The 16,552-nt window shown below is 39.3% G+C and overlaps 1 protein-coding gene across 2 annotated transcripts in view; it reads left to right on the plus strand.

Moving 5' to 3' along the window:
* The first annotated feature begins 772 nt into the window (after nucleotides 1-772).
* The window catches only part of Anxa5 (annexin A5), a 29,780-nt gene continuing 14,000 nt past the window's right edge, over nucleotides 773-16,552 (plus strand). The window contains exons 1-6 of one of the 2 annotated variants that reach the window (XM_074041651.1): nucleotides 773-941; nucleotides 1,102-1,145; nucleotides 10,727-10,811; nucleotides 11,984-12,078; nucleotides 13,169-13,282; nucleotides 15,313-15,406. In XM_074041651.1, coding sequence (XP_073897752.1) covers nucleotides 1,137-1,145; nucleotides 10,727-10,811; nucleotides 11,984-12,078; nucleotides 13,169-13,282; nucleotides 15,313-15,406 — 397 coding nt within the window. In that variant the 5' untranslated portion in view covers nucleotides 773-941; nucleotides 1,102-1,136. The remainder of the gene's footprint in view (nucleotides 942-1,101; nucleotides 1,146-10,726; nucleotides 10,812-11,983; nucleotides 12,079-13,168; nucleotides 13,283-15,312; nucleotides 15,407-16,552) is intronic. The other variant, XM_020183765.2, reaches the window with a different exon arrangement.

Genomic DNA, 16,552 nt, shown 5'->3' on the forward strand with positions numbered 1-16,552 from the left:
AGGTTGCACTTTTCATCCTAGAATATCTGCCTCTAGGACATCGTGTCTAGTGTTACAAGCTTTTCTCTTGCGTTGTAGCCATGACTCCCCGCCCCCCACATCAGTAAGTCTGAGAAGGACTATGTGTCTCTCTACTTTTGCTTTTCCAGTATCATCCTAGCACAATACCCTGAAGAGTCTCCCTCCCTCCCCTACTTCCATAAATTGTATCATATATTTTATGCTGACCCAATATAGGGCATGGTTCTTATTAAAGTTACAGGCCGACTTTGAAAACAGAAACTGGTTGCAGGCAGAGGTTTTTGAAATAGCCACATACACTACTAAAAGACTATCTAAAGCAATCATCAACACTTAAAAAAAAAACTTTAAAAAACAATAAAACAAAGTGTGAAATGGCCCACAAAGCTTCACGCTTTGGGTCAGACGGGCTGTCATCAGCTGCAATGGCTCTGTCTCGCCTCGGAAAAGACACCCGCGCACTGCTGGGTCGGAGCAGTGGAATTCGGCCCCGGCTCCCGCGCCCACCGGGATGGAGACAGGAGACCCCAAGTCGCGAGTCTTCCACAGCTTCCCACTCCCTTCCGGTTGAGTGAGGATCCCGCGCTCCCTGAGGCCCTCGGGGCAGCAACGCCGGCTCCAGGTCCAACGCAGCTGCCCCGAGCTCCACCCAGGCCAGTGGGACCCGCGGGGCCTCTGCGCAGCGGCGAGGCGGCCGTGGAGGGGCCACGCCCACGCAGGCGCACCGAGACCGGGACCCGGGCGGCGGCGCTCAGCGGGGACAGGGGCCGGGCGGGGACGGGGGCTGGGCGGGGACAGGGGCCGGGGCGGGGCCGCGGGCATTTCCGTTGCTTGGAAAGCAGCTGCCAGGTCCTCGCGTCCGTGTCTCGGCTCGCTCTTCCCGCCGCCGCCCCGCGCCGCACTTGGGTCCCCCCGTCTGGGTGAGTGGCCAACTGGCCTGGGAGAGGGCCGCGGCCTGGGCTCGTGCGACGCTCGGCCAGGAGCTGCCCCCGAGCGGCGGAAAGGGCGGGGGTCGATGGGGGCGCCGCGGTGCGACGGCGAGGGGCTCTCCTGACCGGCCCTGTCTCTCCTCTCTCGTAGTCCTGCATCACCTGCGCCTGACCCGACACGGCGCCATGGCCCAGGTAAGGCAGTGCGTGCCGGCGCGGCGCTCAGATTTAGCCGCCACTTTGGAAGCTGGGACAGAGGAGTTCTAGCATTGATCTGAACGCCGAAAGACTTCAGGAGTAAACTCAGTGTGCCTTCAGGAATTACCTCTCACCCCTCATTCCTCCGCTGTGCACCCCCCCTCTCCGCTTCTTCCCGGGGAGCGGACCCCGGAACCTGCCCCGCCGCTCCCGGGCCCGGACCGCGCGCACCCGGTGACGTGGCTCCAGTTTGATGTGCTCGGTTTCCTGGAGTGAATGAATAAAACCCGCCTTCCCCAAATCCAAAGAGTCGCTAAAATTAACCAGACCCGGAGCGGCTCTTCGTGGTCATGTGAGGCACACGCCATTTTTTTTTCTTGGCTCTTTCTTTTTTTTTGCGAAGTTTTCTGTATTTTAATACTGTGGATGGGCATTGACTTTTTCCACTAGAGCTTCGGCTTTTCTAGTTGCCCAGACCAGTTTCACTAAAAGGAACCAACTGTTCGTTGTCAGCATTGATTTTTTTTGTTTGTTTTTCATGTTGAAGATTAAGCAGAAGAACTATTTTTCTAACGTAGTGAACTCGTGGAACGAGTTCTGATTTGAATTTGCCTTGGGACTGTTTCAGAAGTTGATTACTTCATGCAGGCATTTTTTTTTCCGTCTTTTACTAATAATTTTTCAAAACGTAGGGAAGAAGAAATAGTTAATTTGTATAGTAGTCTTTAAAGTCATAAGATATTTACAATCTGTTACAGATTTCTCTTTTGGGAAAAAGAGCAGTTCTTGCAGATTGCACCCCAAACTAATTTTACACACGTCTTGTCAATCTAACAGGCTTGTCAGAGTCCAGATAACTTTTTAAACAAGCGCTTCAACTGCTCAAACAATGGTCTCTCTCATTTGTCGCTCACTTTTTTTTTTTTTAAATCAGATTGACTTATCAAACTAGAATAAGATTTCATGGTCCTTTTCAAGAAAAAACAGGAGGATTAAGATGAACCAGTAAATTTATTAAATTTATACAGTTCTCCCATTCTTCCTTCCTCTTTTGCACTTAAATATTATAATAAACTAATTCTCCAGTTATTTTAAATGGAAAGTTTGGTTTTCTTCCCCTTAGAAAGGATGCTTTTGAGTGGGTTAACTTTCCATTTCTATCTTGATATGCTAGTGTGGTAATGTGTATCATGATTTAGTATGCATCAAAGATTAATTCCCTTTATCCTTGTTCATTTGACTGTTTCTTGAATCTCTTCAGTGACCGCTGAAGTTTTTCAGTCAGCTCATTTTCATTATTTAGACTCTTTATCCAAGATAGAAAAATTGAACACATTTTCCAGTTGTGGACATTACTCTTAATACCTTCAAAGAATAATAATGCAGTGATCCTATCTATGTATGCAAAACCAGGGAGAATGGTACATGATCTCTATCACAGTTTACCACCAGAATTGTTTTCTATCAAAACCAGTTTTTAGTTATAAAAGTTACAGGTAGTGTTTTTAAAAGATACAGTGTTGAATTTTGCTCTTGCTTCCTTACTGTTTATCCTTTGAAAACATGGACATAGAACATTTTCAATAAAATATTTAAAATTAAGATGGAGTTTTACTGTCCTTATAGTCCCCCATTATGTAATTGTGTTTTTACTGTCTAAAATTTGCTTTGGACTCCAGGGTAATTGTAGGACAGTTGGAGCGTCAGTTTTAGGTTTCAAACCGTTTCTATGGCAGTATGATTGGTTGACATGTAGGGATAAGATTCCGAGGCTTCTACTCCATGGAAATCTGGAGAATAATGGAATGGGAACCTGAGTCTTAGAGGTGCATGTTGAAAATGTGTTATTTAAATATTAATGTCTCTAATTTATTGAAAAATTTAAAATGCATTTTTCCACCACACAAGTTCTTTATGTTTATGGACTATATTTTCCATATCAACAATTTCTTCCTTTTACTTATTTTGGGACCATCCTGCTTATAACAGTGGACAAAAGTCCAGAAACCAGCTGGATATGGTGGTACAAGCCTGTAATCCCAGCACTCTGGAGGTGGAGGAAGGAGGTTAATGAGTTTGAGGCCAGCCTGGGCTACATAGGGGGACCCTATCTGAAAATACGAAACAGATAAACAAAAGTACAGAAACAAGTTGCATAGTCAGACCATGGAAATGACCCTATTGCTAAGAATTTAAGAGGAAAGGCTTGATCTCTGATAGATACCTTGGTGTTTCTTCTCTCTTTCCTCCTCCTCCTCCTCTTCCTTCTCTTCCTCCTCCTCTCTTTCCTTTTCCTTTTTTTTTTTGTGAGACATGATCTTAACTCTGTATCCAGGATGACTTCAAACTCAGTCCTCCCACGTCTGCCTCTTGAGTGCTGGAGTTAGAGGCATGCACCATCACACCCTTCTTCTTCTTATAGATAAATAATAAAAAGTATTACATGAAATGTTTTATAGTCCATGAATATTTATATTAATATTTGTTAGTGTTTGAAAAGTACGTTCTTATTGATGTAATTTTTTTCAGTTAAATTTTATCTTAGTCATAACATAGGGGAATAAAGTAGTGGCAAAAAAACATTCCTGGAAACTACATAATTTATATTATGTTATGTGAATACATTCAGATCTGGAAGCATTAATGGGTTAACAACCATGCGACCTATTCCTTTTTCTGTACTGAATCCTAGTACGTCAGCATTAAAATATATAGGGTACCAATAGACTATTATAATAGAACGTAGTCTAATGATAGGTTTTTCAGTCTTTCTCAAAGAAAACACGCAAATTAACTTTTCTATGATATGCAAGAAAAATTTAAGTTACAAATGTAGTTGCATATAAACAATTCCTGATAAGTTTTTTTTTTCTTTTTGTCTTGTCTTTTTCTTTTCATGTTGGGATCAAACCAAGCTAGACTACCACTGAGCTACAGTCCACCCATAGTACCTGGTTTTTAAAAATATATTTGAGAGCATTCATCTGAATAACTTTATATAGCTTGAAACCATGATGTCGATGTTATTTTAGCATAAACTCTGCTAAATGAGTGACAAATTATTACGATTTTTAGATCATTTTCTACTGAAAATGTTACAGGAGATATACCAAGATACCGATCAAAGATCAATTAATCCTTTTTAGTTAAATTCTTAGCAAGACTCTTATACCCATGACCTGCCTATACAATGGAATTTGTACCCAAATTGGAGACAAGCTACTTCAAGTTATTTACTAAGAATAGACAGCTGTTAAAAGTTCCCTGGATTATCTATGTACAGTAAAATATTTTTGAATCCTTTTATTTTTTGCTTTCTACACTCAGCTTCTTATTATATAAATGTGAAAATTTCCTTGGGTCTTAGAAATATTTCCTGTCAAACTTAGCCATATTTTGGGATGGATTTTTAAAACTGAATTCTGGACTTTTTTTTTTTCATTTTTCTTTTATTATTCATATGTGCATACAAGGCTTGGTTCATTTCTCCCCCCTGCCCCCACCCCCTCCCTTACCACCCACTCCGCCCCCTCCCTCTCCCCCCCCAATACCCAGCAGAAACTATTTTGCCCTTATTTCTAATTTTGTTGTAGAGAGAGTATAAGCAATAATAGGAAGGAACAAGGGTTTTTGCTGGTTGAGATAAGGATAGCTATACAGGGCATTGACTCACATTGATTTCCTGTGCGTGGGTGTTACCTTCTAGGTTAATTCTTTTTTTTTTTTTTTAATCTAAATTTTAAAAAAATTTCTTACCTTATGTTAGTTTTTCACTTCTAAGTTTAAATCTCTGTAGCTAATTTTGGGATATTAGGTCAAGGTTACCTTCTTAGATTAAAGTTACCTGTTTATCCATGGCCTGTGCTGCTCTGGGTTAGTTTCTATCAGCTCCTGATCCCTTTTACTCTTGTCTTCATTTCGGATTCTGAGAAAGAAATAGATCCCAATGGCTTGGCTGCTTTGCAAGCCACTGAACAATTCATTGGCATTCAGCAAACCCTGGTTCACTTACTTAGTATCCAGTGCTGCATGGAAGATTTACACAGGTGATTGAGTTAGAGATGGGAAGGCTGTAGGTTTCTTCTTTTAATGACTTCAGTGTTCAAAACAGTAGAAATATATTTTTATATCATAGATCCGTTTCTGAAAAATGTTTTATTCATGTAGCTGTTATACTCTTTTCTAAAACCTCACAGATTCATCAGTTGATTCTTTTTACAATTAGAGCTCTAAAGGCCTTTGATTTAAATGTGCTTTCCAACTAGCCTTTTAGTTTAGTAGTTTACATAATATGTAAACATATAATCAGTTGATTAATTGGAGTGAAGGTATATTCTAGATGGTTTCATTTCTTCAGACACTAGTTCTTAACTGTTTTCTTTACTTTGCATTCCTGAACGTATAAAGCTTTTGCATTTCCACTGTATGCCAGGTTTTGCTAGACATGGAAAGTAAAATAAGAGATGGAGCTAAGATTTATTGATATAATAGATGCCTTACCAAATTCTTTGTATGCATTATTTAGTGCCCATAATACATTTTGGAGGTACGTATTTCTATGCCTGTTTTGTAGAAGAGGAAATTGAGGTTGCTTAGCTGGCATTAGTTGTATGGAACAAAGGAGGGAAGGCATGTGTAGAGACAACAACGAATGAGAATCCTTAGGGAGTACAGAAGAGTGTCATGACAGGGAACTGCAGGTAGTGTAACCCTGCAGAAGTGAGACTGTATTAAGCTGGGTAAGTGGAACCTTGTCTTGGAAAGGAAGGCCATATAATAGCTTGACAGAGAGAACTAAATAATATGAAGTATTTTGTAGGTCATGGAGAGCTATCAGAATTGTTAGTTTGAGTGCGCCATGGTCAGATTTGTATTTAACCAAGATCATACTGGTGTCAGTGTGATGGTTGCATTTCTAACAGCTGCTGGGAGTTATAATGGTATTGGGATTGGGAGAGGAAAAAGAGGGGAGCTGGGTTTTGGAAGACCACTTATAAGTTGGTTGTGGAAATCTCATGATGCTTAAACTAGGTAGTGGCTGGGACATTAGATAGGAGCGGCCTGCACATTCCGTGCATGCATGAGTGGAGTGGGGGTTACTGGTAAAGGGTCGGATGAAGTTCAAGATGACTGACTTGCTTAAAAAGGATGCAGTTTTGAGGCAGAGACAGAAGTAGATTTGTTGAATTTTAATTCCTTATAAAACATTTAGGTGGCACTCCCTAGTATACAACAGGGTGTATATGATCTCTAAATTCTCTTTTATTTCTACAGATCCATTTGTTTATGTATTACTTATCTCTTCCTACAGCCACAAAAGATTTGATGCTCATTTCCAACCTTAGCATAGGATCAGTTACATTTATTAGATTTGTGCTTCTTGTTAGACACATAAGGAAATAAAGTTGCAAATCAGTATATTTTTCTCTATAAACTTGTTTTCTGAAGACTGGTACAAATGAATTGGTTAGTGACAAAGCTTTTTAAGTGCTGTTTACAGAATGCCCAACTGAACAATTAGGTAAAATAGATTCTCCTTGGACTTCAAATGTGAGTCAAGGGAGGCTAATGCCACTTGCTCATGTCAACAGACTCTAGGGCAACTTCTAACCGCACATAATTTAACTTCCATTTTACTGGTATTTGCCAAGGGAAGACATTATTACACTGGGCAGGGAAGTTTAAAAAAATTAAAGAAATACGCAGCAAATATGTAAATCATATTCATTAATCTTTATTTTGTTTTCTACCACTGTACAAATAACTTAAATAACTTACCTGACAGTAATGCTTTTTTCTCCTAATCTCAAGAAGGAGGGCAAAGGCAGTAGGACAGACTAAATGGAAAGAAGCAAAATCAAGTATGAAGGAACATGAAGGGGAAGGAAGTCATGTGAAAGCAAGCCATAGGCCAAGTCAAGTTTAAGGATTTGAACCCAGTGTTCACCTTTTTTGATAGAAAAAGGTATTTATTTCACTTTATAGCTAATACAAAGTCAAGTCAGACTGTTTTCTCTCTTTTTTTGCTCATATAGTTTCTTTCTTAATATAATGATCAAAATTTTTATTTCTCATTAATGGGACCTATTGTCATAGGAAATACTAGTGGGCCATGTTGAAGGGAAGCACAACCCTGCTGCCCCTTTAGTCTTTGCATCTTTCTGTTCTTGCAGTGGCTGTGGAAACCTGAGTCTCTGAAGAACCTTACTTAAAAATCACCAGACAGCTGCTTAGCAGTTGCTTGACTATGATGTTTTGTTTCATGATTCCTGGCTCCTTGTTAGTGTCATGTGGAATGTTGGGTGGTGTTGGATTAAGGGTGATTATATAGACCAGGAAGACAAGCTTGAAGGGAGTTTAGTCCTCTTCTGTGCTGTAGGAAAGCGTTACTTAAAATGTTACAGGCAGGCAAGCATTTTCTTATATTTAGATTTGGAATATTATTTGTGTATTATTTTCCTTTGTCTTTAAATTCTGTGTCTAGAAAAACAGCCCTTCACTAGTTTTATGGTTATTCATTTTATTTCGGCATACCTGGTCTTTGAGGGTAAAAGAAGTTTTTAATTAAGAGGAGGAAAAAAGCCAGCGTAATTACAGAGATGAAGAATGGATACTTTTGCAGATGAGAGTTAAAAAGTGAATTACATGTTCTGGCCATGTGTTGTCTAAGCATATATAATAATTCTCTTGGTATGACATTGGTAGGGGATAAAGGGAGTTGAGGAAAAATTGAGGATTGGTGGAAGGAACAGAACCTAGAGATGGAGTTAACTCCAGGAAAAAGGGGAAACCTTGAATGAGTCATTGAAGGTCACTTGGAGACAGTTTTGTTTGGGCAGTGATGGGGGTTAGGGAGGACATTCAAACAGGGTTCTGACTTTATGACTCATGTCTGTGATTCACATGTGTCCCCTTAGTACAGCTGTGTGGCCTTGCTAGCTTTGGCGGTGATGCTGATTCTGTGGAATGTAACAAAAGTGTTTCACAATTTCTAGAAAGCTCTTAAATATATGGCCAGTAGTAGTTACTCCTTCTTCATAGCTAGTAGCTGGGATTTTAGGACCTTTTTCTTCTTTTCATCTTTCACTGAAGTTTCTTTGGTCTCTAGAATAAGATGTCTTTTTCTTTGAGACAAATATGTCTGGTCTCTTCTCTTTTTAACCCCCCTCCTTCTTATTTTTAACTTCCTATCTATTAGTCTCTTCAGAGCCTACAAACCAGATCAAGTTTTCTTTCTTATTTTTAAAGTGTATTTTAAAAAGCTTGTTTTATCTTGTTTGTGAGATGATGTTTCACTGAGATAATTTGCCTCTCAATCCACTCTTGACTGTCCTGTAGCCAGGCTTTTACTACTTTTAAGAGTCCTGCTTACCAAACCCAGTGGACCCTTTGGTCTTCCTCCCACTGGACTTCCCTGCAGTATCGGCCACCCCCTCTTCTTCCTTTCCTCTGGCTGCCATGCCATCAGCCTCTGGCTTTTCTTCCTGAATTGGGAAGCAATTCAGCCTCATGGTCAAGAGCCCAGGAGTAACAGCTCCATCACTTGCCTCCAGTGCTAGCTCTGCTACTTGCTTGCTTAATGGTGGCTTGGATGACTTATCAACCCATTCTAAGCTGCTAGGTCTCTCATCATTTGTAATGTGAGGTTTCACTGAAATAATCCACGTGAAGCTCTCAGCAGTGTCTGTTTTATTGCCACATGTAGCAGACATTAGCTGCCATTCTGATCATAGCTCACCTTCCCTTCCCTTCTCATTTGGCTCTTCAACCTCATTAATATTGCCTTGTGTGGCAGCCCCCTCACAAAGCCTGGCTACTACCTATCTGGGCCCATCACCCACAAGCCTTTCTTTCTTCCCACATTCCTGCCAGGGACAAACTTGAAATCAGCCACACTAGTCTTCATCTCAAACCAGTATAATCTTAAATAGTTCCCTTCTGCTCTGGCTCCTGTTCCACTTTGTCTCTTCCTTTCTATTCTCACTGCTGCTGCCTTTGGTCAGCTCTTTCATACCTTCTTTGTGTTGGTTTTTGGGTGATCTTACTGGTTCCATTCTTGCACAGTCCCTTCCATTGTTCTCAGGGTTGCCAGTGCCATATCACTGTGAGGAGCTGATATTGTTCTTCTCACCTGAATATCTTCTGGTGGCTTCCTGTTGCTACAGGATGAAGTTTACATACTTTGTATGGCTTTTGTATCCTCCTTCTCCCCTCACCATGACTTTCCCCTGTTGGTTTTCTATTTAACCTGACTGCTTGTTTCAGTCTATTGAAATACTTAACCCTTTACCCAAGTACCAGATCATTTTGTTCTTCCATACTTTTATACATGCTAAAAAATTACTCCCACACTTGTCTACGTTTCTGATCTTTGCTGGCAAATTTACAGGTAACTTTCAGGACATTTTTGGGAAGTTTTTTCCCGTTTTTCTTCTTGCCATCCTTGCAGTTTTTATCCCCCAATCCAATCTCTGTTGTATATACTCTATTGCAGTTGATTTTTTTTTAATTTTAATTTTTTGGAGGTGTTGGGGCTTGAATTTAGAGCCTTACATTTGATAGGTAAACACTGTACCACTTGAGCCACAGACCTAGCCCTCTCTTTTTGCTTGTTATTTCTCAGGTTGGGGTCTTAAATGTTTGCCTGAGACTGGTGCCAGGCTGTGATCCTTCTACCTTCAACTTTGTGTGGCTGGATCCACAAGCATGCACCATTATGCCCAGCTTGTTGGTCGAGATGGGGTCTTGTGAAGGTTTTGCCCAGGCTGGCCTCTAACTATACACAGGCCTCCTGATTCTACCTTCTGAGTAGCTAGGATTACAGGCATGAGCCACTGTGCCCTGCTTTTCATTTGATATTGTTCCAATTGTCATTTTGTAGTTGACTTTAGAGATCATGTCTTTTTCCTAGTAATTATTAAAAGGTATATAGGGCTGGTGGAGTGGCTCAAGTAGTAAGAGTGCCTGCCTAGCAAGTGTGAGGCCCTGAGTTCAAATCTCAGTGCTGCCAAAAGATATATGTGTGTGTGAAAGTCTGTATATGTACAGACACATACATATGTATATATACACATATATATACTTAAATAATGTGTAACAGGAGCCTTACAAAGAATGTCTTCCAATATATTCTTATGGCACACGAGCTACCAAATATTTTTTCAGGACTTGCTGAGTTATTTTAAAATTCCTAAGCATGTATATAGAAATAGGACTCAGGATGCAAAGCATATGGAAAAAGAACCTTATTTAGAATTGAGTGCTCAGGGTAGGGTAAGTCATCCTAAGTGGGATGACTTAACAGGAAAGAAGCCTGCAGGGAGGTGCCCTCCGTGGACTAGGTGTTGGTGGGGGATGATCAAGGGGTGGGGCCCAAAGGAAGAGGAAGCCAGCCTTTCTACTAACGGTGTCATTTGCTGAACTGGTTCTGCTAATCTTATTTCAAGAGAAGTCATAAATCTTATCAAATGATGAATTTATTTAGAGGCTGAAAGTGATAAACAGCAAGCAGTGATTTATGTTATTTGCTTTGCCACATTAATTATGATATGAGTAACACCTCTGTGCTCCTATCTTAGGTTCTCAGAGGCACCGTGACTGACTTCCCTGGATTTGATGATCGGGGTGATGCAGAAACTCTCCGGAATGCCATGAAAGGCCTGGGTAAATTCAATGTCTTTTAATTCTTGTTTTAAAAATTGATATTTGTTTTTCCAAACAAAAAGTCATTAACTGCAGTAAGATTAATTTTAGAATATTTTGATCTGAAATTTATAGGAGAAAAGATACCTATGATAACAAAACAATACTACAGACCATCCCTAATATTCAGTCTCTAGCACTGACCAGGGAAATAAATCAGCCTTTGTGCTTTGGCAGCTGTCGGCGTCCCCTGTACAGTAGCCGACTCAGCCATCCCTGAGACTGAGTGGCTGGGCAGCTCTGTGCCCTTGCCCGGTCAGCTATCCAGTCCTCATGCTGTGGGGCTCTTAGAGTCTCTCTTCTCTTTCTCCAGCCACTTTCCTGGCCATGTAGGAACCTATTCTCTCTAGGGTTTCTATGTGTAATTGGTCTCTGAGCTGAGGCTCTTTCTGTACAGGTGTTCTTCGCTTTTTGTTTTGCAGGGTCTCCTGTAGACTACCCAGCCTACCTTTCACACTCATTTTCCATTACTGTTTGCCGTGGTCACTGATCCAGTGCAACCCTTGCATTTCCTATCACTGAACTTTTCCCTTATACTAAGAGCCTGTCCTTCTTTCTTAAATCATTGTCTTTCACAATCCTTTCATTTTTCAGGACAGTTTTGAGTGTTACCTTCCCCATGAAGCTTCTCCAAAACTTCTTTATGCCTCTCTTCAGCCAGGAAACTGTCCTTTGCACCCCAGTTTAACCCCTGGACCTTTGCTGAGGCACTTGCCATTCTGTTTTAGCTCATGGTTACATATTTTCCACCTAAATTGTCTATAAATTTGAAGTCAGTCTGTCTTTCTTTTTTCTATTCCCTATAACACCCAGCACACTGTGCCTTGTAGCTGTTATTTGAGTAACTATCTGTTGCATGAGAAACCATGCGCATTCAGTTTTTAAAAAGTTAGAAGTATTTTTTCCATTTATTTCAAAATATGTTGGGAATGGGGGGTAGTATGTATTAGAAATACAGCAGTTTGCATATTGTCAATTTATGTTTTTAATAAATTAGTTAATAAAACATAACTGCACTTTATATTCTCATAAACAGATGTGAGGAAATAAAGTGATGGGGGAACTAGTTAAAAAGGTTGTTGAGAGCCTGGGCATGTGGGAGCCAAGTTGTGATTGTTATCCACCATTTGCAGGCACCGATGAGGAGAGCATACTGACTCTGTTGACATCGCGAAGCAATGCTCAGCGCCAGGAAATTGCTGAGGCTTTTAAAACTCTATTTGGCAGGGTAAGACCATATTTCATCCCGAGGTAGAATGTGAGAGCAGCTGTGAGTTTTAAGAAAATTTGATATATACAATAATCTCCTGATATCTCTGGAAGGGTAGTTCCAGGATCCCTGAGGATCTGCAAATTCTCAGATGGCTCAAGTCCCTTATATTCTATGTAACATAGACATAGTGTTTTTATATAACCTATTCCCATCTTCCCATATACTTTAGATCATTTTAGATGACTTATAGTACCTGAAAATTTATATTTATCATTTCATTGAGAAACAAATGCAGAACAAAACAGTGAAAAAGTAAGCTTTTTTTTTTTTTTTTTTCTTTTCTAAAAATCAAACCCATGGCTTTGTGTATGGTAGACAATGCTCTACCAAATATCACATCTTGAAGCTTGGTTTGCTGAAACTGAAAAGATAGGAAATAACTGTTTTTCTTTTCACAATTATGTTCCCAATTTCCCCCATTAATGTGTATTTCAGTAGTCAGAAGCATAATAATGAGAGAAAAGAAAAAATTATTTAGGATGATAGGCTAAATTTTATTCTTTTAAGATAATGCACTTATGATTTTGGGGGGAATTTTTTATTTTTTGGCAGTACTAGGGTTTGAACTCAGGGTCTCACATTTGCTAGGCAGGTGCTCTACCACGTGAGCCACTCTGCCTACCCATTGGGCGAATTTTTAAAGATAAATATGTATCTCAGAATAATATTTTAAAAATAAATTACTTTTAGCCTACTTTTATAAGATATTTATTTTATTTTAACTCTTGAAGTTAAGAAAAGGGTATTTTAATTTTTTTTCTTCCTTATATTGAGGTTTGAACTCAGGGCCTCATACTTGCTAGGCAGGCACTCTACCATTTGAATTACACCCCCAGCCCATCTTTTAAAAAATAAATACCTTGATGCATGAGTGGCTTTGCTTAAGGTTTAGGCCAGCTTGTCAAAAGTACATTCATTAGCTCATGCCAGATTCTACTTGGAGATAACAATATAGAGAATTCATTAGAGCAAGGGGCTGCCTTTCATGTTTGAGAAGACTGTCCTTAACATATTCTGGTTAGTAAGTGTGTTTTCTGTGAGTTAGGACCTTCTGGATGACCTGAAATCAGAACTGACTGGAAAGTTTGAAAAATTAATCGTGGCTCTGATGAAACCCTCTCGACTTTATGATGCCTATGAACTGAAGCATGCTCTTAAGGTAAAAGGCTGTGTGAAAAGAGTTATATATAGTGTTATTTTATTGTGGTAATTACTCCATCTTACCTGGCACATCTTAAACATTTTATTTGGCTTATTTCAGTGAGGGCTGCTTGGAAGACAAAACTGTGGGAAGCAATATGAAGTAGTGTGTTATTTAGTCAGTAATATTGTCTGGCTTTTAAAATTTTATTTCATACCTGTCTTCCAGAAGACTGACTTGTTTTTAAAATGTTACAGATTAAGTATTTTGACTTTCTACATAGAAAGTTACCTGATGAACTTGTTATAATTTCAGTTGTAGCAAAAGCTAAGTTTGATGTTTGAAATATCATATAAGAATGACGTATGGGATAGGAAATAGTCCAATGATTAGCAGGTTAATTTTGAGTGGGCAAATTGAAAATCAACCACAAAGACATAAAAATGTAGCTTAGGATTCTTTTCTTTTAGGAGGGAGGTAAAGATTTATCCAGTTGGGAGCGTGTTGGTGCTGATTCTCTTCATTTTTTTACAGTGATTCTTTCAGAGTAAACAAAATCTTATGTTTTTGAGGAAAGGGCTTTTTTATAGAGTGATTTTTAGAATGTCAGCATTAGTTGAAATTCTGTCAGAGGATGAACTTAGGCTTTGTAGTGCTTGATTTTTGGTAAAGAAACCAAATTAGCAGAGTAATAAGTCTTGAATATGCTATTTTAATCTTTAAAAAAAAATTTGTGGTGCTGGGGATTGAACCCAGGGCCTTGTTCATGTTAAGTAGGCACTCTACCACTGAGCTACATCCCCAGCCCAAATATGCTGTCTTTAAAATAATTAAGCTTATAGCTTCTAATTTAGCAGTATAGGTATGACTTACAAGCAAGAAAAGGAAAGTCAACTAAAATTATTTTTCAGAAACCCAGAAAGCAAATTCTAGTTAAGTTTATACTGATACAGCTTCTAAAAACTAAGCAATGCTATATTCATTGCTCTCTGTGTTAGTTATCTTTCTATTACTATAACAGATACTGAGATAGTCATCTTGTAAGGAGTGAAGGTGAATTTGGTTTATGGGTTTAGAGGCTCCAGTCCATGATTGGTTGGCCCTGTTGCTTTGGGCCAATGGCCAGGCAGCAAATCGTGATGGAAGTATGTGTCACAACAAAACTCACCTTGTGGTCAGGAAGTAAAAGAGAGGAAGGAGGACTGTGGTTCCACAATCTCCTTCAAGGGCATATTGTCATCGACCTAAAGATCTCCCACTAGTCCCCACCTCTTAAAACTTGCATCATCTCTCAAAAGCACCACTTGGGACCAAACCTTTAATACGTGAGCTTTTGGAGGGACATGAATCCAAACTATAGCTGGGTGCTGGTGGCTCACACCTGTAATCTTAGCAACTCAGGAGGCAGAGATCAGGAGAATCGAGGTTCAGAGCCAGCCTGGGCAAATAGTTTGAGAAACCCTATCTCAAAAAACCCAACAAAAAAAGGGCTGGTGGAGTGGCTCAAGGTATAGGGCCTGAGTTCAAACCCCAGTACTTCAAAAAAAAAAAAAAAAAAAGATCCAAACTATACCATTACTGTTGATACAGAATTTTCCTGCAGCTCTATAGGAAACTTAAGATCAAGGGTTTGTTTTTTGGGGTAGATTGCTTATGTACCAGTAATCTTCCATGTAAATTTATGCGAAGTTTTCATTTTTACTATTCTTGCCTTTTGTTATTTAATTAAAATGACTTACTTATAAAAAATTAATTGATCAAATTATAAATGGCAAATTAGTTTAACCTGTTATATATATATATGTACACATATATACATGCATACACACAGAACAATAAACACATTTTCATTAGACAAAACAGAATTGTCCTTGGAGAGAAAATTAGTTTGAAATTTCTTATCTCTGTAACAGTAGAACTTGTCTACAAAGTTGTTTATGGTATATTGGATAATATTCATGTAATTATGCAATTTGGGTAACGTCTAGAGAAACTGTTTTTCTAACCTTATTTACATGTTTTTTCTTGATTATAAACAAATCTTCAAGCAGGGAGCTGGGACAAATGAAAAAGTATTGACAGAAATTATTGCTTCAAGGACGCCTGAACAGCTAAGAGCCATAAAACAAGTATATGAAGAAGGTAAATGGTTTCACCTATCTCCACTTCTTTCTTTTCTCTAATGTGAATGCAGTCCTTCATAGATTTAGGTTTCAGGCAATACATGATTGTTGAGTGAATGAATTAAAGAATTCAAGCTATTTTTCTCCTTCAATTTAAAAAAAAACTCAAAAAACAAAATCGCTGCCTGCTTACGTATAACTATATTAGTAGTTTGTAAGAAGCCACTGCAGAGGATGAAGTTTACTTATATAGGATTTACAACTTTATAGGGATATATAGTTTGTTTGTTTTTTTACGTTAATTTAAGGTATAAGTGGTTTTTCTTCAAATAAATTCAGGTTTTTTTGTTAGTAGAAAAGAGTTATCTAGAGGGAATTTTAGGAACCTGGGAAAAGAAACCTAAACCCTTTTTCAGATCAGAGTTGATAAAAACGTTTTAGTAAATGAATGTGGTTTTAGCTAATAGCAATGCTTGAATAAAATACCCCACAATTTAACTTTTCTTCTTAGTGGGCCTTACTTTTTTGTGAAAAAGGTCTATGTTTCAATGTAGAGAGTATCCTGTGAATAGAATATCAAGCACATGAAATAAAGTGAAGCTAGAGAGTTCTTTTCTTGTCAGATTTCTTATGACAGACTCCTTCCTTTCCCTGACCTAGGAGGGCCAGACCTTCCAGGTTGTCCACTCAGTCACCAGGCTCTAAGCCTAGAGCCTTTAGCTAGGAAGGTGTGTCTCTGTCATGGTATTAGTTTGTTGATCTTTGAGATGATTTTGTTAACCCACCAAGTCCAACACTGTGAAATTTACACAACTAAATAATTACCTTGCCAGAGTGCTGCGTCACTGTTTTCCTGCTTCTCTTTTTTGTAGTCAGGTAGGTCCCAGCCACTGAGGCAGAGGTGACATGTGTATCTGAACTTGAACCTTTATTTGATGTAATACTGAAAGGTCTTTTCCTGGGGGTGTTGACATTGATGACTGAGCCTCTGTGCTGCTGGACAACAAATGAGATGCTGGAAGGGGACGACAAGCTTGTGGTCCATCCTGTTCAGCTGTGCTATGGAGCACTGGCTATATGTCTGGTGGTGTCTGTCATGGAGGACACAAAAGGCACATGGAGTAGCTCTTTTCCTCAAAGAGATTGCATGCAACCTCGAGTCTTG

Source organism: Castor canadensis, chromosome 9 (assembly GCF_047511655.1).
Source record: "Castor canadensis chromosome 9, mCasCan1.hap1v2, whole genome shotgun sequence".
NCBI lineage: Eukaryota > Metazoa > Chordata > Mammalia > Rodentia > Castoridae > Castor > Castor canadensis.